Source organism: Nycticebus coucang, chromosome 2, assembly GCF_027406575.1.
Source record: "Nycticebus coucang isolate mNycCou1 chromosome 2, mNycCou1.pri, whole genome shotgun sequence".
NCBI lineage: Eukaryota > Metazoa > Chordata > Mammalia > Primates > Lorisidae > Nycticebus > Nycticebus coucang.
In genome coordinates this window covers 145,284,656-145,312,104 of record NC_069781.1, presented here as the reverse complement: position 1 = coordinate 145,312,104, position 27,449 = coordinate 145,284,656, and the positions used below count along the sequence as shown (strand labels likewise).

Sequence of the window (27,449 nt, the reverse complement as noted above, 5' to 3'; positions counted from 1 at the left end):
GTTGTGATGCCACGGAGCTCTACCAGGGATGACAGAGTCAGACTCTGTCTCTAAAAAAAAAATAAATAAAAATAAAATAAAATTTTAGAGTAAATTTACTTTTTATATTATTAATTGATTAAAATTTAATTAATTAGGGCGGTGCCTGTGACTCAAAGGAGTAGGGCACCGGCCCCATATGCCGGAGGTGGCAGGTTCAAACCCAGCCCCGGCCAAAACCTGCAAAAAAAAAAAATTTTAATCAATTAATAAATTTTTGAAAGCTAAATTACTCATTTTAGGAGATACAGAAAAATAAGACAGGAAATACAGAATGGTCTCTTCTCTCACAAAGCTTACATTCCAGTTGAAAACAAAATGTTCAACAATAAAATAGTATACTGAATTTTAGCAATAAAAATTAATATGACTATTCTCTTACTGATAAGTTTAAAGGTAATAATGTATCTATATATAATATACCATATATTTTTAGGAGTCAGTGGTTCTGTTTTAAATCAGATAATATTTCCTTCATTATGCAGGAGAAAACATAGTTCCTACCTTGCTTATTTAATATGTTTACACTCAATGTTTGGAAATAATCACATTCTTGATTCCTGAAATTCATTGCTTTCTCATAATTCTCCTAGTTATCTATTGATCACCGTTGGAGTTGTATATGTCAAGTCATTTCCTCAGTCCAGGAAAGATATATTGAAGGATTTGGTAGAAATGTGCCGTGGTGTGCAGCATCCCTTGAGGGGCCTGTTTCTTCGGAATTATCTTCTTCAGTGTACCAGAAATATCTTACCTGATGAAGGAGAGCCAACAGAGTAAGTGATTTTCTTTCTTGATTTAGTTATTATGTTTTTTCATGTAGACTATATAAAAAGTATAGAGAAGTGTACAGAAATTTTTAAAATATCAATAATTCTCTCACCCACAATTACCTACTTGGTAGCATTTTGTGTGTAGATCTCCTTTGATATAGAACTCGTCCGTGTATGTGCTCCATGTAAGTTATTGTATTACCATTGTATTTTTTCATTTAATATAATTGAGAATTTTTCTATCACATTAAATATTCTTTGAAAGTAGGATTGTTAACACCAGTTGCAATCTGAAGAGTGTGTCTGTGATGAAATAATGAAGCGCATTAACTTTCCCAAGAGACATCTGGTTTTCATGATTGTGCTCTAAATGTCTGCAGTTTTTATAATTTATGGACTGCTAGTTGCACTAGAAGATAAGTAATTTTAATTATCTGTACATACAAGTCAGATTACTCCAAAAAAGAAAAAACAAACATCAGAGAGACTCCTTTTCTTCTGTGACCAGCATCTCAACATGCGAGTCTGTTGTACTTTTGTCCTGTAGCAGTGTCCGAGGGCTAGCAGCTGCAGTCTTCAGATAGCTGGGTGAGCTAGTCACGTGACAGGTACCCAGACTAGAGAACTTAATTCATTTTTTTAAAAGTTTATTTATTCAGGCTTGGCGCCTGCGGCTCAAGCGGCTAAGGTGCCAGCCACGTACACCTGAGGTGGTAGGTTCGAATTCAGCCCGGGCCCACCAAACAACAATGATGGCTGCAACCAAAAAATTCGCTGGGCATTGTGGCAGACACCTGTAATCCCAGCTATGAGGGAGGTGGAGGCAGGAGAATAGCTTGAGCCCAGGAGTTGGAGGTTACTGTGAGCTGTGATGCGACAGCACTCTACTCAGGGTGACAACTTGAGGCTCTGTCTTAAAAAACAAAAAAAATTATTTATTCATTTATTATTTCTAAGGTGTAGAATTCAATGGTTTTTAGTGTATCTGCCTGAGTTCCTTTTTAAGCACTACAGAAAAGATAAAAACTTAACGGTGTAGAGAAATTGATAAAGTTATTTGCTTTATTGTGATTTGATTCTTTATTTTGAGCACTTAATTAATAAAAATTTTTTGAAAGCTAAATTCCTCATCTTAGGAGATACAGAAAAATAAGGCAGGAAATACATGGTCTTTTCTCTCACAAAGCTTACATTCTAATTGAAAACAAAATTTTATTGTCAACGATAAAATGATGTAGTTAGTAGTTTACTGTCAGTGTTAAATTTTTAAACCTTTTTGAATTAAGAGAGTTGCCATCTGAACAAGTCCAGTTGGCCCAAGATAGCGAGTTGGGGAAAGTAATTTGTCCTTTTAAACTTGTATCCTCTCCCTGGCATTTTTTTTCCCCCGGAATCTCTTTGCCTTGAAATTTAACACTAAGTTGAAGTGGTTTTTGTAAAACATTGGTGTATTATAGAGATAAGAATGAAATACACAAAGGAGACAGATAAGAGTAAGTTGGTCCTATATTTAAAATACTGTATAAATATTTTTCCTACTGTTTCTTTGCAGTGAAGAAACAACTGGTGATATAAGTGATTCCATGGATTTTGTACTACTGAACTTTGCAGAAATGAACAAGCTCTGGGTGCGAATGCAGCATCAGGGACATAGCCGAGATAGAGAAAAACGAGAACGAGAAAGACAAGAGCTGAGAATTCTCGTGGGAACAAATTTGGTGCGCCTCAGTCAGTTGGAAGGCGTAAATGTAGAACGTTACAAACAGGTTTGTATCTTTTTACTTGTTATCTCTTACATTGTGAAATATAAACTGAAATCTTATTTTGAAATCGGTATTTTTGTTAAATAATATTACGAAACATTTTAAAATGTCTTTTATTGGAGAAGACCTAAATAAATTGAAAGATACAGTGTGTTGGATTTTGTCCTACACATCTTCGAAATATGGGAACAAGTTCTTTGTAAACTTGGCAGAATTCTGCTGTGAAACTGTGTGGTCTGGGACCTTTTATTTGTTGGAAGATTTTTTATTGTTGCTTCAATTTCAGTGCTTGATATGGGTTTGTTCAGGAGTTCTGTTTCTTCCTGGTTGAGTCTAGGGAGGTAGTGTGATTCCAAGTATTTGTCTGTTTCCTCCACATTTTGAATTTTATGAGCATGGAGAGTTCTATAGCATTCAATGATGAGTTTTTATATTTTCCACGATAATCTGTTGTTATTTCTCCTTTGACATTTTTTTTGGGGGGGGGTTTGAGACAGAGTTTCACTATGTCATTCTCAATTTGTTGAAACATGTTTTGTGGCCTACGATGTGATTGATCTTAGAGAATGATCAATGAGCTGATGAGAAGATATTTTCAGTAGTTTTAGGTTAGAATGGTGTGAATGTCAGGTCCATTTGTTCTAGAGTCCTGATTAAGTCCATTGTTTATTTTCTGCTGGAGGGTCTGTCCAGTTCTATCAGCAGACTATTGAAACCCTGCTATTCTGATGCTGTTTTTTATTGTTTTGTCTAGATCAAATAGAATTTGGCTTATAAATCTGGGAACACCTGTATTGGGTTCATAAAAATTTAGATTTCATATGTCTTCTTGTTGACTTGTTTTCTCTGGTATATAATGACCATCTTCATCTTTCTTTACTTTTGTTTCTTTAAAGACAATGCTGTCTGAAGTGAGAATTGCAATTCCTGCTTTCTTTTGGTTTCTATTGCATAAAGTATTGTTTTCCATCCTTGACCCTGCAGCCTATGTTTTTTCATGGGGGAGTTCAAGCCATTCACATTTATTAAAGGATGTAATGAGAGGAGTGGATTTCTTTGTGTCCTGTTGTGTAGAATTCTAGTGTTTTGTTTTACCTCTTGAGCCATTGTGGTATCCAGGCTTTAACCTTTAGCATCTTGGTGGTTTTACACTGGTGAGAATCCTATTGTGCTGATCTATGTATAACGCGGATCTGAGTATTTCTCAAAGGAGAGGTCTAGTTCTGGCATATTTTCTCAAAGCTTGCTTGTCAGGAATATATTTAATTTCTCCATCAAATGTGAAACTTAGTTTTGCAGGATACAAAATTCTAAGTTCTGTTTAAGAAGATTGAAGATAGGGCAGCGCCCGTAGCTCAGTGGGTAGAGTGCTGGCCACATATACCCAGGCTGGCGGGTTCAAACCCAGCCCAGGTCAGCTAAACACAGTGGGTAGAGTGCTGGCCACATATACCCAGGCTGGCGGGTTCAAACCCAGCCCAGGTCAGCTAAACAACAGTGACAACTGCAACAATAAAATAGCTGGGCCTTGTGGTGGACGCCTGTAGTCTCAGCTACTTGGGAGGCTGAGGCAAGAGACTCACTTAAGCCCAAGAGCTTAAGGTTGCTGTGAGCTGTGATGCCATAGCACTCTGCCGAGGGTGACCTAGTGAGACTCTGTCTCAAAAAAGAAGATTGAAGATAAGGACCTTCTATAAGGTTTCCACTGAGAAATCTGCTGTTAACCTGATGGGTTTTGCCTTGTAGGTCAGTTGCTACTTATGTCCAGCTGCTTATAGAATTTTCTCTTTCATTTCAACTTTGGCCAGCTTAATAACAATGTATCTTGGTGATGCTCTACTTGCAGTGTGTCTTCCCATAGTTCGATGACCATCTAATATCTGAATGTCTGACTCTGGCAATGTTTGGGACATTTTTCTACAATAGCATCTTCAACTAAAGTTTCCATGCTATTATACTCTTTTCTTCTCCCTCAGGGATACCTGTAGTCTGTACGTCTGTATGCTTTACATAGTCTCAAATCTCTCTAAGAGGTTGCTGTGCTTTGTTCTCTTCTTTTCTGCCTCTTTAAATGACTGGACTAGCTTGTGAGCCTTGTCTTCAGGCTCTGAAATTCTTTATTCTTCATGGTTTAATCTGTTGCTGAAACTTTCTGCTGTGTTTTGAAACTCCCTGAATGCCTCTTTCAATTTTTTAAGCTCCATAATGTCTTTCCTAATACTGTTGAGTTCTCTGGTAACTTTGTTCATTTCCTGGAACATTTTTAGGATTTCTTTTTGTTGGTTTTCAACTTTCTCTTTAATTCCATTCATCTTATTTGCCATCTCTATTCTGAATTCCATTTCTGTCATTGCAGTAATTTCTTTATAGCCCAACAGCAGGCTGTGGGGATGGTGCAGGCTGCCCAGCAGCTCAGACTGTACAGCACAGTGACTTGCCATCCTTGATCTTCTTGTCCTGTCTCCACACCACCCCCCGCACAGCCTCTACTTTGGTAATCTGTATCTCCCCATCACCTGTGTCCTTTGTTATTTTCTTTATTTTTCCTGCCCCAGATGTCACATGTTGTTTTTCTGTAATTTCACAAGACTGATTCTGAGTGGAGTGATCCCAGTGGCAGCTGCTGCCTGCACTTTTCCTTACTTTTCTTGGAAACAACATGTTGGGAGGCTACTTCTAGTCCACCATTTTTTCTTTCTCTAGAAAAATCTTAAAATATGATTTTCAGGTTAGTAGTTGAAATATGTGATTAAAGGAGTAGCTTAGGATTTTGAAAATGTTTGAACTGTCGCCTGTTTCTTTTCCTTCTAGATTGTTTTGACTGGCATCTTGGAGCAAGTTGTGAATTGTAGAGATGCTCTGGCTCAGGAGTATCTCATGGAATGTATTATTCAGGTAGGTGGGAACATTTGTTTCATTTTTTAAAAGGACTGTTTTACCTTTCTTTAAATGTTATTGTTTTGAAAGTCTTTCTAGTAAGCTTTCCTGAATAAAGATCTTTTTCGTCTCCAACTAATACCTAAGTCTTTGTATTGATGTTTTTTTTCCTTAGAATGTAGGAAAGTGTTACCTAGATCTCATCAGTTTTTGTTTAATTGTAGGTGTACTTTGGTTAATAAGATATAATAGGATATCTGGGCTAATGTTTAGAGAGGCTCAAAAGTAGTGTATTTGAATTTAGTTGTATCGTATTGAAATGATTTTTTTCACATACTATATGTGAGTTCAGAATATAATGTGAAATGTTACTCCCTATATAAATCAATTATTTGATTTTCAGGTTTTCCCTGATGAATTCCACCTCCAGACTTTGAATCCTTTTCTTCGGGCCTGTGCTGAGTTACACCAAAATGTAAACGTGAAAAACATAATCATTGCTTTAATTGATAGGTAAGATCTTCCAACACTGGAGGGTAAATGCTCTGACTTGGGGATAATGAATTTAAACCTTTTTTGTGAATTACCTCTTTCTATTACATCTTAATTATATCAATGATTTTTTTTTCTGAGTCTCACTATGTCGCCCTTGGTAGAGTGCTGCAGTGTCATAGCTCACAGCAACTTCAAATTCTTGGGCTTAAGTGATTCTCTTGCCTCAGCCTCCCAAGTAGCTGGGATTACAGGTGCCTGTCACAACGCCCGGCTGTTTTTTGTTGCAGTTGTCATTGTTGTTTGGTAGGCCCGGGCTGGGTTCAAACCTGCCACCTCTGGCTGCCACTGTAACCATTGTGCTACCTTTTTCTTTTTTTTTTTTTGTAGAGACAGAGTCTCATTTTATGGCCCTCGGTAGAGTGCCGTGGCATCACACAGTTCACAGCAACCTCCAACTCCAGGGCTTACGCAATTCTCTTGCCTCAGCCTCCCGAGTAGCTGGGACTACAGGTGCCCTCCACAACGCCTGGCTATTTTTTTTTTGTTGTTGTTGCAGTTCGGCTGGGCCAGGTGTGAACCCGCCACCCTCGGTATATGGGGCCGGTGCCTTACCGACTGAGCCATAGGCGCCGCCCTGTGCTACCTTTTTCTTTTGAGACAGTCTCACTACGTCACCCTGGGTAGAGTGCCATGGCGTTGCAGCTCACAGCAACCTCAAGGTCTTGGGCATAAGCAGTTCTCTTGCCTCAGCCTCCCAAGTACCTTGGGACTACAGGCGCCTGCCGCAATGCCTGGCTATTTTTTGGTTGTAGTTGTCATTGTTGCTTGGCAGGCCCAGCTGGATTCGAACTTGCCAGCTCCAGTGTATGTGGCTGGCACCCTAGCCACGGAGCTACAGGTGCTAAGCCTGTATTAATGATTTTAATGTAATTATACTATGAATAATTTAGCTCTGTCAGCAGAAGTTACTTAGGTGCTTGCCTAGGTTAGACATGAAGGAGGTTTAACTTTTTTTTTTTTTTTTTTTATTGTTGGGGATTCATTGAGGGTACAATAAGCCAGTTACACTGATTGCAATTGTTAGGTAAAGTCCCTCTTGCAATCATGTCTTGCGGAGGTTTAACTTTTGTGCAGGAGGTATAGAGATAATTAATTTTTAACCTATATACCTAATTAACATTTAAAGACATTATACAGGCTCTGTGCCTGTAGCTCAGCAGTTAGGGCACCAGCCACATACACCAGGGCTGGTGTGTTCAAACCTGGCCTGGGCCTGCCAAACAACAATGGCAGCTATAAAAAAAAAAAAATAGCTACTTGGGAGGCTGAGGCAAGAGAATCGCTTAAGCCCAAGAGTTGGAGGTTGCTGTGAGCTGTGACACTACAGCACTCTACTGAGAGCGACATAGTGAGACTTGGTCTCAAAAAAAAAAAAAAAATCTTTTTTACCATTGTAGGAAAAATATACTCATACAAATACAGAAAAGCAGGCTCAGCACCCATTGCACAATGGTTACAGCGCCAGCCACATACACCAAGGGCTGGAACCCGGCCCAGGCCAGCTAAACAACTGCAACAACAAAAAAATAGCCAGTTGTTGTGGTGGGCGCCTGTAGCCCTAGCTACTTGGGAGGCTGAGGCAAGAGAATCACTTAAGCCCAAGAGTTGGAGGTTGCTATGAGCTATGACGCCATTATGGCACTCTGCCGAAGGCGGCATAGTGAGACTATCTCAAAAAACAAAACAAAACAGAAAAGCAATAAAGAATAAAATGTTATCCGTGATCCCACTATCTAAATCCCTATATCTTTTAAAATAAAGGCTGTTTGCTTGTTTAGATTAGCTTTATTTGCTCACCGTGAAGATGGACCTGGAATCCCAGCAGATATTAAACTTTTTGACATATTTTCACAGCAGGTGGCTACAGTGATACAGGTTTGTATAGCTTTTTCCCTAAGTTCTCAAAACTTTGAAACTTTTTTGCGGGTAGATCCTTTTGTAATTGTTTAAAATAAATTGTGTGGTTTTCTAAACATTCCAGTCTAGACAAGACATGCCTTCAGAGGATGTTGTATCTTTACAAGTCTCTCTCATTAATCTTGCCATGAAATGTTACCCTGATCGTGTGGACTATGTTGATAAAGTTCTAGAAACAACAGTGGAGATATTCAATAAGCTCAACCTTGAACAGTAAGTCAAAGTTATATTTCTGTGAAAATCTTCATAAATCACATTTTTTTGTCCCAGCTATTTCTTAGTGGTTTTGTGAAGTTAGCATTTGTCTTATTTTAAGCGTGTATTAAGATTGTCTTGGTGCCAAATCAGGGCAGAAAGTGGTGACCAGGCTTGGCACCTGTAGCTCAAGCAGCTAAGGCGCTGGCCACATACACCAGAGCTGGTGGGTTTGAATCCAGCCCGGGCCTGCCAAACAGCAATGACCACTAAAACAACAACAAAAAAATGGCTGGGCTTTGTGGCGGGCACCTGTAGTCCCAGCTACTTGGGAGGCTGAGGCAAGAGAATTGCTTAAGCCCAGGAGTTAGAGGTTGCTGTGAGCTGTGATGCTACAGCATTCTACCCAGGGCAACAGCTTGAGACTCTCAAAAACAAAACAAAACAAAACAAAACAGAAAGTGGTGACCAAATTACTTGGCTGTGTATATTAATGCAGGCATCGCATTTGTGGACCATAGGCGGTCTTCAGGGACTAGTGTCTCCATCTCAGACCCCTTTCTAAATGTGAATGAGCTTATTTTTAAACTAGTAAGGAGGCTCAGCACCTGTAGCTCAAGTGACTAAGGTGCCATTCTGGCAGGTTCAAATACAGCCTGGACCTGCCAAACAATGACAACTACAGCCAAAGAATAGCCGGGCGTTGTGGCAGGCACCTGTAGTCCCAGCTATTTGGAAGGCTGAGGCAAGAGAATAGCTTGAGCCCAGGAGTTGGAGGTTGCTGTGAGCTGTGATGCCACAGCACTCTACCCAGGGTGACAGCTTGAGGCTCTGTCTCAAAAATAAATAAATAAATAAATAAACAAAATAGTAAGAAACTTCATCAAGGAGTATTTCCATAAGAAATAGTTTTTTTTACAGATGAATAAACTTTGAAAAATTAAGAGTATATGTGTACTCTTAACTTTAAACCAAGGTGCACAATTGGTTTAATTTTTTTAAATTTTGAGCTTTGATTTTGATATCATCAAGGAAAGCATAATTTGTTTCCTACTTGAAGCATCCTCAAGCTTTCTGTCCTAGACCTGTGGCATCCTGCAGCGGCCACTGTTGATGATTCTAATCCTGTTTTCTTTCCCTGGCTGTTCCTTTCCTGTCCTACTCCCCACCGCTCTGGATTTGGATCCAGCCAGGCCCCCTTCTTTTCCTATTGTTTTTCATTATTTCACCTCCTGTTACCTTTCCTTTCCATCTCCCCTCCAGTAGTTCAGCTGCATCAGGAAAATTTCTTCCTTTTCTTTCACCTTTTTGTTGCCTTTTTTCTTTTGGTCACTATAAACTGAAAAAGAGTCCAGATCTTGCATGATAAGTATGAGAGGAAATTAGTAAGCATGATAGAAAATTAAATGCCATCTTCCCCTACCAAGTGAGTTTCTTTTGTGTGTTTTTTGTTTTTTGTTTTTGAGAAAGAGTTTCCACTATGGTGCCCTTTGTAGAGTGCGGTGGCATCACAGCTCACAGCAACCTCAAACTCTTGTGTTTGAGCGATTGATTCTTTTGCCTCAGCCTCCCAAGTAGCTGGGACTACAGGTGCCCGCCACAACGCCTGGCTATTTTTTTTTTTTTGGTTGTAGTTGTCACTGTTGTTTGGCAGGCCTGGGCTGGATTCAAACCCACCAGCTCCGGTGTGTGTGGCTGGTGCCCTAGCTGCTGAGCTATAGGCACTAAGCCCTACCAAATGAGTTTATTTATTTTTTGATTGTTTTTTTTTTTTTCTTTTTGGTTTGTTTTTCGTTTTTTGAACAGAGCCTCAAGCTGTTGCCCTGGGTAGAGTGCCATGGCATCACAGCTCACAGCAACCACCAACTCCTGGGCTTAAGCAATTCTCTTGCCTCAGCCTCCCAGGTAGCTGGGACTACTGGCGCCCGCTACAACACCCAGCTATTTTTTGGCTGTAGTTGTCATTGTTGTTTGGCAGGTCTAGGCTGGATTTGAACCTGCCACCATGGCTCCTTAATCGCTTGAGCTACAGGCACCGAGCCCCAAGTGAGTTTTAAAGTAAAAATAGACAAAATAATTAGAAATATTATATACTGATCTCTAAAGAGGTTAGAGATATGCCTCAGTGTCTACAGAATGCTCCTACAAGCTACTACCTTAAATTCAACCTGCTTTTTATTAATCACCAACATCTGGTATAGAAAATATAGTTTATATATTTTTCTATTCTTTTGAATTGTTGGTTTTTTTTTTTTAGAAATTTATTTATTATTTTTTTTATTTTTTTGTAGAGACAGAGTCTCACTGTACCGCCCTCGGGTAGAGTGCCGTGGTGTCACACGGCTCACAGCAACCTCTAACTCTTGGGCTTACGCGATTCTCTTGCCTCAGCCTCCCGAGCAGCTGGGGCTACAGGCGCCCGCCACAACGCCCGGCTATTTTTCTGGGGCAGTTTGGCCGGGGCTAGGTCCGAACCTGCCACCCTCAGCATATGGGGCCAGCGCCCTACTCACCGAGCCACAGGCGCTGCCCTGAATTGTTGGTTTTATGTGGATTTTTTTTCTACTTATTTTCATCATGGATATGTAATATTGTTGACTGCTGTAGGAATCAAACTATGAACATTTCCTTAAAAATGTCAAATTCAGGCGGCGCCTGTGGTTCAGTGAGTAGGGCGCTGGCCCCATAGACTGAGGGTGGAGGGTTCAAACCCAGCCCTGACCAAATTGCAACAAAAAAATAGCCAGGCATTGTGGTGGGCGCCTGTAGTCCCAGCTATTTGGGAGGCTGGGGCAAAAGAATTGCCTAAGCCCAAGAGCTGGAGGTTGCTGTGAGCTTTGACGCCACAGCACTCTACCAAGGGCAACAAAGTGAGATTCTGTCTCTTAAAAAAAAAGTTGTCAGATTCAAGACAGTTATCTTAACTCCAACTTTCAACAACTTCTTCATGAGTTGGAGACCGTATCTTATTTTGTATCAGCGGAATAGTAACAGATACATAAATGTTTGTAGATAGGTGTCTGTGTCTAATTGGAAGGAGAGCATTGGAATATCATGGGGTGGTATGGTTCACTTGACCTATTTTCTTTAATATGTAAATGAAAATCGCAGATTATTATGTGCCTTTGTATGTACAGAAAGTTAACTTTATTCATTAAAGGGCTATTGTTTTTCTTTTTGTAGTATTGCTACCAGCAGTGCAGTTTCAAAGGAGCTCACCAGACTTTTGAAGATACCTGTTGACACTTACAACAATATTTTAACAGTCTTAAAATTAAAACATTTTCACCCACTCTTTGAGTACTTTGACTATGAGTCCAGAAAAAGCATGAGTTGTTACGTACTTAGCAATGTTCTGGATTATAACACAGAAATTGTCTCTCAGGACCAGGTAAGAGAATACCGACCTGCTATTTTAGGGGAACAGACTGTGTAATTGCAATATATATATATATATATATATATATATTTTTTTTTTTTTTTTTTTTTTTTGAGACAGAATCTCATTTTGTCACTCTTCGTAGAGTGCCATAGTGTCATAGCTTACAGCATCCTCAAACTCTTAGGCTCAAGCGATCCTCTTGCCTCAGCCTGGGACTACAGGTGCCCACCACAACGCCCAGCTATTTTTAGAGATGGAGTCTTGCTCTTGCTTAGGCTGGTCTGGAACTCCTGAGCCAAAGAGATCCACCCGTCTTGGCCTCCCAGAGTGCTAGGATTACAGGTGTGAGCCACTACACCTGGCCTGTAATTACAATTTTAGACTTGGAGACTCTATACCAGGGGTCCTCAAACTTTTTAAGTAGGGGGCCGGTTCTCTGTTCCTCAGACCATTGGAGGGCTGGACTATAGTTAAAAAAAAACAAAACTATGAACAAATTCCTATGCACACTGCACCTATCTTATTTTGAAGTAAAAAAACAAAATGGGAACAAATACAATCATACCACCTCACATGGCCCGCGGGCTGCAGTTTGAGGACCCCTGCCCTAGACACTTGAGGTGGGTGGGGAGGGTAATTCATTACTAAGGAAAAGTTAACAAGTAGCTTACTCATTTATATAAATTAGAAAATTGGAAATGTATAAAGAAGAAAGATAAAACCCTTAAATTCCCACCAGGAAGAGAATAACCATAGTTGGTGCATCTCTTTCCAGATTTTGTCCATATCTCTGTGCATTGAAATGATTGTATCTACTTTCTCACCAAAAAAAAAAAAAGATATCTTCTGATACTGTTTTGTACTTTACACAACTGGAAGCAGTTTTGACATGGCTTATGTGCTGGTGGTGTCTCAGTGGGTTCCTGTGTCTTTCATGTTATAGGTGGATTCTATAATGAATTTGGTGTCCACGTTGATTCAAGATCAGCCAGATCAGCCTGTAGAAGACCCTGATCCAGAAGACTTTGCTGATGAGCAGAGCCTCGTGGGCCGATTCATTCACCTTCTGAGATCTGAGGACCCTGATCAGCAGTATTTGGTATGAATTAGCTCTGACTGTGGCCCCGTTCAACTCCTGGTGGAGTCTGTATGTGAAATCACATGTCGAAGTCCTCAAAATGGCTTACTTCAACTTTGGTCTTAGAAGGTTTTGAAAGAATTAAAACGGAATTAAAGATTTATAGTGTAATTGGCATAATTGTTTATGAACTTACGACAAATGTGTGAAACAAGTCAGTTGCTCTAATTTCTTTTGAAGAATTCTTGAGAATTTCAGAAAAGCCTGTCTTTCAGTTAGTTGTCCCATAATTATTCTATATTCATTTTCTTTCTGAACTGTACATTGCTTCTAGAAATGTTTAGTTTCTTATCCCAATAATAAACTTTAAAGTATAAGCAACATAATCCTTATATTCAATTTTACTTACTTTTCCAAGTTTTACAAGTGTAAGTTATATTTGTTGGTCACATTGAAAATGTATGAAAAATTTTAAAATTCAATTTGCCTTTCCTTAATCCTTTTTTCCTTCTAAAAAACAAACAGATGAGATTTTCTCTTTCTTTATCATTATTCCTCAATAAATCCTTCTGAAATGAATAAAATATGTTGCCTGACTAGTGACATTGGTGAGTGATACTGGGTAATTTATTTTAATACAGGGTAGCATGATTGGCTGCTTTAATCATTGTTTGGAAAAGTAGTTATCCATTGTTGGAGGCATAAGGCTATTAGTTTGCTATAATTAAAAGCACTTTGGTTCTGGATATGCTTTCTTTCTATTGACTTTCTTTTTTTTTTTTTTGTAGAGACAGAGTCTCACTGTACCGCCCTCGGGTAGAGTGCCGAGGTGTCACACGGCTCATAGCAACCTCTAACTCTTGGGCTTACGCGATTCTCTTGCCTCAGCCTCCCGAGCAGCTGGGACTACAGGTGCCCGCCACAACGCCCGGCTATTTTTTTTTTGTTGTTGCAGTTTGGCCAGGGCTGGATTTGAACCCGCCACCCTCGGCATATGGGGCCAGCACCCTACTCACTGAGCCACAGGCGCCGCCCTCTGTTGACTTTCTTTGTTATAGTTGACACTCTTGTACTCCTTCATAATTAGTATGAAATAAGAGGCTGACTTCTGTTAGTGTTATAGTCTTTGACTTAGTGACAAACAGTCCTAGCTCTGTGGTTTCTTCCACAAGTTGTGTGATCTGTACACAATGGCTGGTTTGTGAAGTTTTTTTTTTTTTCTTTTTCTTTTGTGAGACACTCTCACTATGTCACCCTTGGTAGAATGCCATGGCATCACAGCTCACAGCAACCTTAAACTCTTGGGCTTAATTGATTCTCTTGCCTTAGCCTCCCCAGAAGCTGGGACTACAGGTGCCCGCCACAACGCCCCACTATTTTTTGGTTGCAGTTGTTGTTGTTTAGTAGGTCTGGGCCAGATTCAAACCCGCCAGCCCCAGTGTATGTGGCTGGCACCCTAACCACTGAGTTACAGGCATCGAGCCAAGTTCGTCAAGTATTTTAACTGATCCCCTTATGCAGTAGAAGCTCTGTAAGTTGACCACCCAAGGACTGTAACAAACTCATCAACATATGGAGGCGGTCACCATAAGGAACTAGGCCTCCTGTACTGATAATATACATGGGTGCATGTATAGTCTACGAGCATTAGGTAAACTTAAGGAGGTGGTCAATGTAGGGAGATTATGTAGGGAGACTACAGGTGCCCGCCACAACGCCCCACTATTTTTTGGTTGCAGTTGTTGTTGTTTAGCAGGTCTGGGCCAGATTCAGACCTGGAGGTTCTACTATATTTCTGTTTGAGATTTTGTGTATGTGTGTTTGTGTTTTCATTTTCTGTTGCATACCAGAGTACCAAATGTAGTGGTTAAGAAGTATACCTTCCACATCTGGCAGATTCTGGGTGCAGAGACATTTCAGGACAAGGTCATTAGCTCTCTGCCATAGCAGAGAAATTCACAAAACCTGAATGTGTCACTCATTATGTCATAAATATATATTTTTTTTTTTGGCCAGGGCTGGGTTTGAACCCGCCACCTCTGGCATATGGGACCGGCACCCTACTCCTTGAGCCACCAGCACCGCCCATTATGTCATAAATATTAAAAAGTATTTTAGGTAGTCAGGTGTTGTGGCAGGCACCTGTAGTCCCAGCTACTTGGGAGGCTGAGCCCCAGAGTTTGAGGTTGCTATGAGAAAAAAAAAAGTATTTTATGAATTCTGTGGTTTTCTTCTAATTTTTTCTAAAACAGCCATTTTTCATAATTCCTCTTCAAGTATATTGGCATCTGCCTTGAAAGAAAGGGTCTTAATATTTCTCTGAGTAAGAAGCTATGATATACCAGCAATATGCATATACTAGTTAACATTTCTAAGCACATCTCTTGTGGTAAGTATTGGTATACTTCATATGTGCTATTTAATCTTCCCAACAACCCTACAAGAATTATGATACCCATTTTTGAAGTGAAGTTTGTGGCCAAGAGAAGGTAAATAATTTGGCCAGGTTCACACAGGTAGAATACTTTTAAATATGAGTCTATCTGTCTGTCTGTCTTATGTCAGAGCCTGCATTCTTTTTAACACAGTGTACTTTGTGAATGTGTGTATAAAAATATATTTAAATATATCTACTTCTAACTAGCTATGCTGACCAGGTTACAAACCCCGCCTAAACTTCCATCTTCCCCATTAGTGAAGGGTGCAGTTAGTATCTGTCTCTAGGCTAATTGTGACAACTTGAGGAGACAGGTATATAAAGTATCTGTATCACAAAGCCTGGTAGGTACATCATTGTATGTGCTCACAGAGTGGGAGTGGTGATGATTAGAACTCTTAGTTTTGTAAGTGATTAATCATAGTGGGGAAAAGATTTTTAAAAAAAATTGTTTTGTTTTGTTTTTGGTCAGATTTTAAACACAGCACGAAAACATTTTGGAGCTGGTGGAAATCAACGGATTCGCTTCACACTGCCACCCTTGGTATTTGCAGCATACCAGCTGGCTTTTCGATACAAAGAGAATTCTAAAATGGTGGGTTTACTTTTTAAGTATGTCACCATGTCTTTCAGTTTTTCCTCACCGTGTGTGTATTACTTTTGTATTATGGAAAATTGCAAACATATACAAAAACAGACAGTGGTGTAATACAATTCCATTTTCAGTAACTTTCCATTTGTTCGTCATTCTGTGCTAAAGTGTTCCTAACAGTGATGTTGGTGGGTCACAGTAAACACTTTGATCTTAGAAGTTAAAGATCAAAATAGCTTAAACTTATTCTACAAGTTTTTCCTAGATTCTATTTGAGGTTTTTGCCTAATGAAAGGACTAAAGCATTACATACTCATTTCTCTCTACAAGCACATAATCGAATAATGTCATAAGTTATATGCAGTTTTTTATGAGCTTATTTCTTCCTCGGACAGAATCATTACCTAAGTCTTCAATGATGTAGTTTTGAAGAAAGTACCATAACCTGATGTACCTGAAAGTTGGATAGCCAGGATTATGTTAAAGAACAAACTTCTGTAAACTTAATTTTCTAATTGGAGAAAGCAGATTTACTCAGTAGACCTACTGACATGACATAGCACCTTTGAGCCAATTTTTGTAAGGCCAGTTTTCTTTTTTTTTTGAGACAGAGCCTCAAGCTGTTACCCTGGGTAGAGTGCTGTGGCATCACAGCTCACAGCAACCTCCAACTCCTGCGCTCAAGTGAGTCTCCTCTGCCTCCCAAGTAGCTGGGATTACAAGCGCCCACCACAACACCCGGCTATTTTTTTGGTTGTAGCTGTCATTGTTGTTTGGCCAGCCTGGGCTGGATTCGAACCCGCCAGCTAAGGTGTATGTGGCTGGTACCTTTAGCCGCTTGAGCCACAGGCACCAAGCCAAGGCCAGTTTTCTTTTCTTTTCTTTTTTTTTTTTTTGTAGAAACAGAGTCTCACTGTACCGCCCTCGTTTAGAGTGCCGTGGCATCACACAGTTCACAGCAACCTCTAACTCTTGGGCTTACGTGATTCTCTTGCCTCAGCCACCCAAGCAGCTGGGACTACAGGCGCCCGCCACAACGCCCGGCTATTTTTTTTTGTTGCAGTTTGGCTGGGGCTGGGTTTGAACCCGCCACCCTCGGCATATGGGGCCGGCGCCCTACTCACTGAGCCACAGGCGCTGCCCAAGGCCAGTTTTCTCATTCACTCTCTTTCCCAGCATTTTATTGGATAGTTACCTGTGAATATAATGATAAAAATAGCAACAAGACTATCTTACAAGGCTATAGTGATTAACACAGTATGGTACTAGCATAGAAACAGATATATAGACCAATGGGTCAGAATAAGAATAGAGAGTACAGAAACAATCCCATTCATATGCTGTTAACTAATCTTTGATAAGGGTACTAATAATGCATAATGGGAAAATGATAGTGTCTTCAATAATGGTATTGTATCCACATGCAAAAGAATGCAATTGGGTTCTTACCTTACACTGTGTACACTAATTAACTTGAAATGGATTAAATACTTACATACAAGACCTGAAAGTATAAAACTCAAAGAAAATGTAGGGGAAAACTACCTTGACATTGATCTTTATAAGGATTCTTTTGATGTGACACCAAAAACACAGGCAACAAAAGCCAAAGTACGCAAGTGGGGCTACATGAAACTCAAAAGCTTCTGTACAGCAGACAGCAGATTGATGAAACCTGCTAAACCTATGGAATAGAAGGAAATATTTGTAAACCATCTGATAAAAAGTTAATGTCCATGGAAACAAATAACGTCATTTAAAAATGGGCAAAGCATTTGTGTGTCCATTCTTTCAAAACCAGGGTGGCGCCTGTGGCTCAGTCGGTAGGGCGCCAGCTCCATATACCGAGGGTGGCGGGTTCAAACCCAGCCCCGGCCAAACTGCAACCAAAAAACAGCCAGGCTTTGTGGCGGGCGCCTGTAGTCCCAGCTACTTGGGAGGCTGAGGCAAGAGAATCACTTAAGCCCAGGAGTTGGAGGTTGCTGTGAGCTGTGTGAGGCCACGGCACTCTGCCGAGGGCCATAGATTGAGACTCTGTCTCTACAAAAAAAAAAAAAAAAAACATACACATGGACAGCAGGTATATGAAAGGATGATTAATGGCCATATCACTCATTATCAGGAAAATGCAAATCCAAAACACAATTTTATGCCACCTCATACCTGTTAGAATGGCTGTTACAAAAAGGACAAAAGATAGCAAGTGTTGGTAATGATGTGGAGAAAACAGGAATTCTTATATACTGATGATGGGAATGTAAACTGACACAGCCATTATGAAACATGATATGGAAGTTCCTCATAAACTAAAAAAGGAACTGTCATGCTACCTTGCCAATCCCACTATTACTGGGTACATATGCAAAGTAGATGAAATCAGTATCTCTAGGAGATACTGCATTCCCGTGTTTATTGCAACATTATTCACAATAGCCAAGATATGGAAACAACCTAATTACCCATCAACAGATGAGTAAAGAAATTGTATACACACACTAGAGTAGTATTCAGCCACAAAAATCCTGCCGTTTCTGCCAATGTGGATGAATCTGAGGAATGTTACCTAAGTGAAATAAACAGACTCAGACATACTGAGTGACTTCACTCAATGTGGAATCAAAAAAAATGTTGAACTCTTAGAAACAGAGCAGAATGGTGGTTGCCAAAGAGTACAAACTTCCAATTATAAGATGAATACGTTTTAGGGATTTAAAAAAAAGATTTAGGTCAAAATATTGAAGCAATTCTCATTTGCTTACTACGTGCCTTACACTGTGACAAGAACTGTATTATTACACTTAATACCTATAAGTGCCTGTCATCTATTTTTTTTTAAATGAAAAGTACTGACTGCTTTAATAAGAAATTTGGATGGGCAAACATAATAAAATATTTAACCTCACTGGTAATTACAACTGAATCTTTTTAGAAATAAAATTAGCAAAGAAAAAAGTAAGATTTAGCAGTGGCAATGGTGTGATGAGAGAGAATTCTTTCTCACCCAATAATGTTGGGAGTGTGAACTGCTATAATCTTTGTAGAAAGCTACCAACATATTAAGTAGACTGTTAAATGATCCAATAATTCCACTACTGAGAATTTATGCTAAGGAAATAATTAGGGTCTCAATAAAGCTTTTGTGTGTATAGACTGTTAGGATATTACAGATAGTTTCTAAAAGGGAATAAATAAGTTATGCTACTAGAGAAATACAAATCAAAACCATCCTGAGATACCATCTAACCCCAGCGAGAATGGCCGACATCACAAAATCTCAGAACTGTGGATGTGGAGAGAAGGGAACACTTTTTCACTGCTGGTGGGACTGCAAACTAGTACAACCTTTCTGGAAGGAAGTATGGAGAAACCTCAAAGCACTCAAGCTAGACCTCCCATTTGATCCTGCAATCCCATTACTGGGCATCTACCCAATAGGAAAAAAATCCTTTTATCATAAGGACACTTGTACTAGACTGTTTATCGCAGCTCAATTTACAATCGTTAAAATGTGGAAACAGCCTAAATGCCCACCAACCCAGGAATGGATTAACAAACTGTGGTATACGTACACCATGGAATACTATTCATCCATTAAAAAAATGGAGACTTTACAGCCTTTATATTAATCTGGATAGAAGTGGAAGACATTATTCTCAGTAAAGTATCACAAGAATGGAGAAGCCTGAATCGTATGTATTCAATTTTGATATAAGGACAATTAATTAATGACGTGGTGGGGGTGGGGGAAAGGGGAAAGCAGAGAGGGAGAGGAGGAAGGTGGAGGAAGAGTAGAGAGAGGGATAGGAGGGAGGGGGTGGGGTCTCAGTGTGTGACACATTTTGTACCCTCAATGAACCCCCAACAATAAAAAAAAAAGTTACGCGGGCGGCGCCTGTGGCTCAGTTGGTAAGGCGCCTGCCCCATATACCGAGGGTGACGGGTTCAAACCCGGCCCCGCTCAAACAGCAACCAAAAAATAGCCGGGCGTTGTGGCGGGCGCCTGTAGTCCCAGCTACTCGGGAGGCTGAGGCAAGAGAATCGCTTAGGCCCAGGAGTTGGAGGTTGCTGTGAGCTCTGTGATGCCACGGCACTCTACCGAGGGCCATAATATGAGACTCTGTCTCTACAAAAAAAAAAAAAAAAGCCAGGCATTGTGGTGGGTGCCTGTGGTCCCAGCTACTTGGGAGGTTGAGGCAAGAAAATCACTTAAGCTCAGGAGTTGGAGGTTGCTGTGAGCTATGATGCAAAGTTACCCTACCCAGGGCGACAGCTTGAGGCTCTGTCTCAAAAAAGAAAAAGCCACTGGGGCGGTGGCTCACGCCTGTAATCCCAGCACTCTGGGAGGCCAAGGTGGGTGAATTGCCTGAGCTCAGGAGTTTGAGAACAGTCTGAGCCAGAGGGAGACCTTGTCTCTATAAAAGTAGAAAAAAAAAAAAGTTTTACATGAAATGGACGTTCTTGAGTAAGTTAATTTTGAACTTAATGTAACTTAAATATTTTTTCTTGTTTTAGGATGACAAATGGGAAAAGAAATGCCAGAAGATTTTTTCATTTGCTCACCAGACTATCAGTGCTTTGATCAAAGCAGAGTTGGCAGAATTACCCTTAAGACTTTTTCTTCAAGGAGCTCTAGCAGCTGGAGAAATTGGCTTTGAAAATCATGAAACAGTAGCGTATGAATTTATGTCCCAGGTGATGATCTATTCTCTTTTCTGGGTTATCTAGTCAGTTTTGACAAGTTCAGTCACCTGCTTGTCAATGTGGTGGACCTTGTGCAGTTACCCTTTTCACTGAGTATGTAACTGCTGCTTCCTGATAAAGATTGTGCTCAGATTGACTGGTACAAAGCAGCAGACTGATCAGTTTCTGGGTGCTAATGAAATATAACATTTCCGAGTGGGTCCTGGTGAAAGTGTTTTATGGAAAGATGCTCCTTTGTCAGTTCAGTTTGGGAACCCTGGATTAAACCAAGTTGAAAGGGTTTTCTTTCTTTTTTCTTTATAAGAGGTGGGATTTCACCACATTGCCCAGGCTGCATTAGAACTCCTGGGCGTGAGTAATCCTGCCTCCGCCTCCCACATAGCTGGGACTGAAGGTGCTTTTCACCGCTCCTGGCTTTGAAAACAGGTTTCTTTCTTGCAACTTATCAACTTTTTTACCATCGTACCAACTTGTCAACTTTTTTTACTTTTGCCTCTCCAAGAGGATACAGCGTGTTCTAGTATGAAGGAACTACAGAATGTCTTTTGGGATGGGTGTTTGGTAAATAGTAAGACAGTTAAATAGTAGATGGTGGCTTCCTACAAGTCCTTCTTGCTTTATGTCCACTAGGCATTTTCTCTGTATGAAGATGAAATCAGTGATTCCAAAGCACAGCTGGCTGCCATCACCTTAATCATTGGTACTTTTGAAAGGATGAAGTGCTTCAGTGAAGAGAATCACGAGCCATTGAGGACTCAGTGTGCACTTGCTGCTTCCAAACTGCTGAAGAAACCTGATCAGGGCCGTGCTGTGAGCACCTGTGCGCATCTCTTCTGGTCTGGTAGAAACACAGACAAAAACGGAGAGGAGGTAAGGCCACTCCTAACCATGTTATAGGAGGTGGGGGCGTCAGCAGGGATCAGTTGCCATGGCTTTGTGCTCTGGGCAAAACATTTGGGGGTGCTTGGAAATCTGACAGAATTGCTTTGTTTCTGTAAGTGGGGTCAGGCGCTATGATTCATACCTGTAAACCTAGCACTCTGGGAGACAGAGGTGAGAAGATCCCTTGTACTCAGGAGTTTGAGACTAGCCTGAGCAAGAAAGCAACCATCTCTACTTAAAATAGAAAAATTAGGCAGGCTTTGTGGTGGGCGCCTGTAACCCTAGCCACTCGGGAGGCTGAGGCAGGAGGATCACTTGAGCACAGGAGTTTGAGGTTGCTGTGAGCTAGACTGATGCCACAGCACTCTACCAGGGCAACAGAGTGAAACTCTGTCTCAAAAAAATTAAAAAGACAAGAAATGGGCAGTGACGTAAAGAGAGTCTCATTCTGTGGTGAAACCTCCACTTTGAGGATATTGTAACATGGCAAGTTCTGCCACTGCTTTTTAAAATACAGCTGTAGACTTTTTTTTTTTTTTTATTTTTATTAAACCATAGCTGTGTACATTAGTATGATCGTGGGGCACCATACACTTGGTTCATAGATCGTTTGACACATTTTCATCACATTAGTTAACATAGCTTTTGTAGCATTTTCTTAGTTATTTGCTGTAGACTTTTAAAAAAGAAGGAAAAAGATTGAACTTTTGTCTCTTTAAAACACAAAAGAGCACTGTACTCTTGCATTTTTTTTCTTCTTTTTTTTGTCTTTCATGTCAGAGAATATACTACCACTCACCTTCTACTGTAAGGTTGGCAGCCCTAGGAACTCCTTTTTTTTTTTGAGACAGTCTCACTATGTTGTCCTTGGTAGGGTGCCATGGTGTCACAGCTCACAGCAACCTCAAACTCTTGGGCTTAAGCGATTCTCTTGCCTCAGTCTCCCAAGTAGCTGGGACTACAGGCGCCTGCCACAATGCCCGGCTATTTTTTTTTTTGCAGCTATCATTGTTTAGCTGGCCTGGGCTGGGTTCGCACCCACCACCCTCAGTGTATGTGGCTGGTGCCATAACCACTGTGCTACAGGTACCAAGAAAAGAACTTTTTTTTTTCCCTAGAGACAGTCTTGCTTTGTCGCCCTCGGTAGAATGCTGTGGTGTCACAGCTCACAGCAAACTCCAGCTCTTGGACTTAGGCAATTCTCTTGCCTCAGCCTCCTGAGTAGCTGGGACTACAGGCGCCCGCCACAAGGTCCGGCTATTTTTTTGTTGCAGTTTGGCTGGGGCTGGGTTTGAACCCGCCACCCTTGGTATATGGGACCGGCGCCCTATCCACTGAGCCACAGGTGCTGCCCAAGAACTCCTTTTTTTTTTTTTTTTTTTTAGTTTCTTTTTTTTTATTATTATTATTATTTTTTGTTGTTGTTGAGGATTCATTGAGGGTACAATAAGCCAGGTTACATTGATTGCAATTGTTAGGCAAAGTCCCTCTTGCAATCATGTCTTGCCCCCATAAAGTGTGACACACACCAAAGCCCCACCCTCCTCCCTCCAAGAACTCCTTTTTTAATGTAGCATTTTATGAATGTATTCTTGCTCTCAAAGGAATAAGGAGCAGACATTTCCTTATGCAAACATTTCTTTGTATAAAAATGGGACATTTGTGGTTCATCGATATCTGTGTTTTCCCCCTGCCCTTTTATTTTAGCTTCATGGAGGCAAGAGAGTAATGGAGTGCCTAAAGAAAGCTCTAAAAATAGCAAATCAGTGCATGGATCCCTCTCTACAAGTGCAGCTTTTTATAGAAATTCTGAACAGATATATCTATTTTTATGAAAAGGAAAATGATGCGGTAAGTGAATAATAAACTGCTGTTAGTGAACTAATATTTTCCCTGCTTTTAGGAGATTATATAAGTTTATCATTCTGCTACTTTCTGTTTTGTCTACAAGGTCAGAGTTTGCAGAGTCTAACTGCTGGTTTCTTTGATTCTCTGAAATCCTATTTTGTATGCATAGATGCTTCTCTCTAACTGAAAAACTAAAATGTGCAAGAAAATTCTCATCTCATTTGCCTAGGAATTTTATAAAAAATAATGACTGTCCCTGTGAAAAATACAAAATAATTTACAAATGCCAAATGGGCTGATTTGTTATTACATACAATGGAACCTCCATAGCTGACCACCTCCTTACGTTGACCTAATTTTCATAGACCAGATATTTACTACATGTACGTAGCAGTACAGTAAGCCTAGTTCCTTGTGTTGACCAATTTGTTACAGTCCCTTGGGTGGTCAACCTACAAAGCAGTTCTGCTGTACTAGTTTAGGATAATTTCACAGGTTGCTGTGAGCTGTGATGATGCCACATTACCCAGGGCGACAGAGTTAAGACTCTGTATCAAAAAAAAAAAGTGTTACTGAATTTTTTTTGTGGTATTTGGTTGATCGTGAAATTGTATATATTCTTTTGTAGGTAACAATTCAGGTTTTAAACCAGCTTATCCAAAAAATTAGAGAAGACCTCCCAAATCTTGAATCTAGTGAAGAAACGGAGCAGATTAACAAACATTTTCATAACACACTGGAGCATTTGCGCTTGAGGCGGGAATCACCAGAATCTGAGGGGCCAATTTATGAAGGTCTCATCCTTTAAAAAGATAACAGCTCAACATACTACTTTCCATGTCTATCCACTAAGGGTTTTATTATACTAGGTTTCCCTTCCATAGATTGTGCCTTTCAGAAATGCTGAGGTGGGTTTCCTATTTCTTACCTGTGATGTGTCTTACCCAGCACCTCCAGACACTCACCTTCAGGACCTTAATAAAGTCATTCACTTCATAAGTGTCCAAGTCTGTCTTACCACCCAAGTAGCATGACTAACCTGCCATTTAAAATTCCTGTGATGTGTAAAAGCAAAAACAAAACCACTTGGCTACTAATGAAGCTCTCTTTCCTTTTTTTTTTTTTTCCTGTTTTGTTTCATTATTGATTGTGTGTTTTCTTCATTACTGGGAAGTACTAACCCCAAAGTGTCTGTCTCTTTGTTCTCTAGTCCAATTTGAGGATAATTTAGAGGAAAGGAATACTGTATGTGAAATTCAGCTTGGGCTTCTTCCTAATGCAGGATTAGGCCATGTGTAATATTTGCCCTACAACTAGAATATATTAATGCATGTTTGAGAATTTTAAAGCACCATGGTCAAAACCAGAAGCTATATTTTGCATATTTGGATTCAACCATCCTTTAGGAACTTATGTCAAACTCTGGACATATTTATCAAAATAATTTGATTCTAATAGTATAAATTGGAAATGTGGTTTTATATAATTTATGTATACCATTCATTATTGTAAATTTAGAGGGCAATGCATCACAATTATCATGATTTTTTTTTTTCTTTTTTGCACCAGTGAAACAATAAAGTTGCTCTTAACAATTTTGGACTTTTTTTCTTTCGTACTATCTTGATTGGTAAAAGGAACTAGTATAATCCTATGAAATTTAATAGACATTCTTGTATGTTCACAAAACTCACTTATTTAACTCCTGTTTCAAACATTTATTGATGGGTGGTGCCTGTGGCTCAGTGGATAGGGCAGTGACCCCATATACTGAGGGTGGCGGGTTCAAACCTGGCCCTGGCCAAACTGCAACAAAAAATAGCTGGGCGTTGTGGTGGGCACCTAAGGTCCCAGCTACTCGGAAGGTTGAGGCAAGAGAATGGCTTAAGACCAGGAATTAGAGGTTGCTGTGAGCTGTGACGCTATGGCACTCTACTGAGGGTGATAAAGTGAGACTCTGTCTCACAAAACAAACAAACAAAAAAAAAAAAACATTTATTGAGCAAGGCACCATCTACTCTTTAGTCATTTATACCCATTTGCTTTTCTCATCTTAACCTGCTTTTCCTAAGGCCTGATGAGTTTACATATATACCCAAAAGACTCCCTGCCTATATCAGCTATCTGAAGGCTCCCTGCCTGCATTAGCTATCTACTATATAACAAATTACCCCAAAACTTAGTGTCTTAAAAAAACACACATTCACCTCACAGTCCTCTGTGTCAGGATCTGAAACAACTTGGCGGTTTTGGCTCAAGGTATTAAATAAGGTTGCAGGTAAGACTTTGGCTGGGGCTGCAGTCACCTGCGTGCTCAGAGCAGACTACTGAGCCCACTCAGTGTGACTGTTGGCCGGAGACCTCAGCTCCTCTCCTTGAAGGCCTTTTCCTGGAGTGGCTTGAGTGTCCTCAATGCAGCAGCTGCTTCCCCAGAGCGAGTGATCCCAAAGAGAGGAAGAAGGAAACCACAATGGTTTTTAAAAACATAACCTTGGAAGCAACACTGTCATTTTGGGCTTATTCTATTAGAAGGGAGTCACTAAGTCTAATCTATACTCAAAGGTCAGGGGATTTGTTCCACCACTTGAAGGAAGAAGTAGCACAGAATGTATAGACATTTTCAAATGACTACATCACTTAACACCTCCTCACCACCTGCCCCTCCCATTACTAAATGTCTAGCACTTGCTAGACATCAGGGGTGTCCAGGCTTTTTTCTCTTCTGCTGCATGTTGGAAGAAGAATTTTTTTGGGCCACACAGTAAATACACAAAAACTAAGGAAAGCTGATTAGCCAAAAAAAGGTCTGCGCCTACTTTTCATGATATCCAACCCCACAAATAAGCAAAAAAAAAAAAAAAGTCCTCATAAAATCAGCATGTGGCTGGGGCGGCGCCTGTAGCTCAGTGAGTAGGGTGCCGGGCCCCATATACTGAGGGTGGCAGGTTTGAACCCAGCCCTGGCCAAACTGCAACAAAAACAGTAGCTGGGTGTTGTGGTGGGCACCTGTAGTCCCAGCTACTCAGGAGGGTGAGGCAGGAGAATCACCTAAGCCCAGGAGTTGGAGGTTGCTGTGAGCTGGGTGATGCCATGGCACTCTACCAAGGGAGATAAAGTGAGTATCTCTTAAAAAAAAAAAAAAAAAATCAGCATGTGGCTCATGGGCCACAGGTTGGACACCCCTGCAAGTGAATAAATGTTTCCAAAGTGATAAAATTAGTACCATTAAGATGTGTCATGCTAAGCCTTCTGTGATCTTAATCCAGCAAGTCCCTTTCTGTTGTTTGCAGGTCTTAATTTACCCTTTATAAACTTGACTACATGTTAAAGGTTGACATTTTACTTACATGTTCTGTAAAAAGCAGCTGGAAAATAAAAAAGACATGACTCAGGAATACTTGAATTTGAGGCTCAGCACCTGTGCTGTGGTGAGGGTGCCAGTCACGTACACCAGAGTTGGTGGGTTCAAATCCAGCCTGGGCCTGCCAAACAACATGACAACTACAACCAAAAATAAAAATAGCCGGGCATTGTGTGGCACCTGTAGTCCCCACTACTTGAGAGGCTGAGGTAAGAGAATTGCTTAAGCCCAAGAGATTGAGGTTGCTGTGACCTGCGACGCCACAGCACTCTACCGAGGGCAACAAAGCAAAACTCTGTCTCAAAAAAAAACTTGAATTTGAGCTCAGTTGGACAGGATGGGTCAGAGGTAAAACAATGTCAGTATAGCGTGTAAAGTATCTCATTTTCAGGGTTGAGTTTAAAGAGATCAAGTTTTAAAACTAAAGGAAACCAAAGTGCTGCTAGCACAAATTTTATTCAACAATAATTGAGAACCTATGGTATGCCAGATAAGCACTGAATATAAAAGTGAACAAGCTATGGTCCCAGCATTAAGGATTCTAGTGTGCTGTGAAGACAGACCCATGGTAAGAGTGTCCAGGAGAGCACTGAAGAAGGGCTTTGGGGACCGGAGGTGTTGGGAAGTCATGGAGTGGGCTCTGAATTCTCACGGAACTTCAAATCCAATTGTGTATTGGGCCTTGTGAGGCAATACAGTCCTCTATTTAATAGGTGTGATCCATGGATTGAAGCAAGTTAAATTCTTGCCTGTCTATAATGAAATAAAAAATTTTTAAAAATTGTCTTAAGATTTACAAACTTATACAGCGATTTGGTAGATTAATTTTACATCTATTAAATGTAATGATAAAATTTGAGTTTGAGGCTCGGCGCCTGCAGTACAGTGGTTATGGTGCCAGCCACATACACCAAGGCTGGCGGGTTCAAACCCAGCCTGGGCCAGCTAAACAACAATGACAACTGCATCAATAACAGAAAAAAATAGCCAGGCGTTGTAGTGGGCACCTGTAGTCCCAGCTACTTGGGAGGCTGAGGCAAGAGAATCAC

General features: G+C 40.4%; 1 protein-coding gene and 2 pseudogenes across 1 annotated transcript in view; 1 reads left to right on the top strand and 2 right to left on the bottom strand.

Moving 5' to 3' along the window:
- The window catches only part of VPS35 (VPS35 retromer complex component), a 34,973-nt gene extending 10,864 nt beyond the window's left edge, over positions 1–24,109 (top strand). Inside the window, exons 5-17 of the mRNA XM_053582094.1 lie at positions 633–815; positions 2,365–2,578; positions 5,387–5,470; positions 5,856–5,965; positions 7,786–7,882; positions 7,989–8,137; positions 11,303–11,510; positions 12,445–12,600; positions 15,489–15,611; positions 20,121–20,300; positions 20,940–21,179; positions 22,899–23,042; positions 23,668–24,109. Of these exons, the coding sequence (XP_053438069.1) occupies positions 633–815; positions 2,365–2,578; positions 5,387–5,470; positions 5,856–5,965; positions 7,786–7,882; positions 7,989–8,137; positions 11,303–11,510; positions 12,445–12,600; positions 15,489–15,611; positions 20,121–20,300; positions 20,940–21,179; positions 22,899–23,042; positions 23,668–23,847 (2,068 nt within the window). The 3' untranslated portion in view covers positions 23,848–24,109. The remainder of the gene's footprint in view (positions 1–632; positions 816–2,364; positions 2,579–5,386; positions 5,471–5,855; positions 5,966–7,785; positions 7,883–7,988; positions 8,138–11,302; positions 11,511–12,444; positions 12,601–15,488; positions 15,612–20,120; positions 20,301–20,939; positions 21,180–22,898; positions 23,043–23,667) is intronic.
- LOC128580384 (uncharacterized) lies at positions 21,963–22,047 on the bottom strand (annotated as a pseudogene).
- On the bottom strand, positions 22,704–22,824 carry LOC128580386 (uncharacterized; annotated as a pseudogene).
- Positions 24,110–27,449: the final 3,340 nt, after the last annotated feature.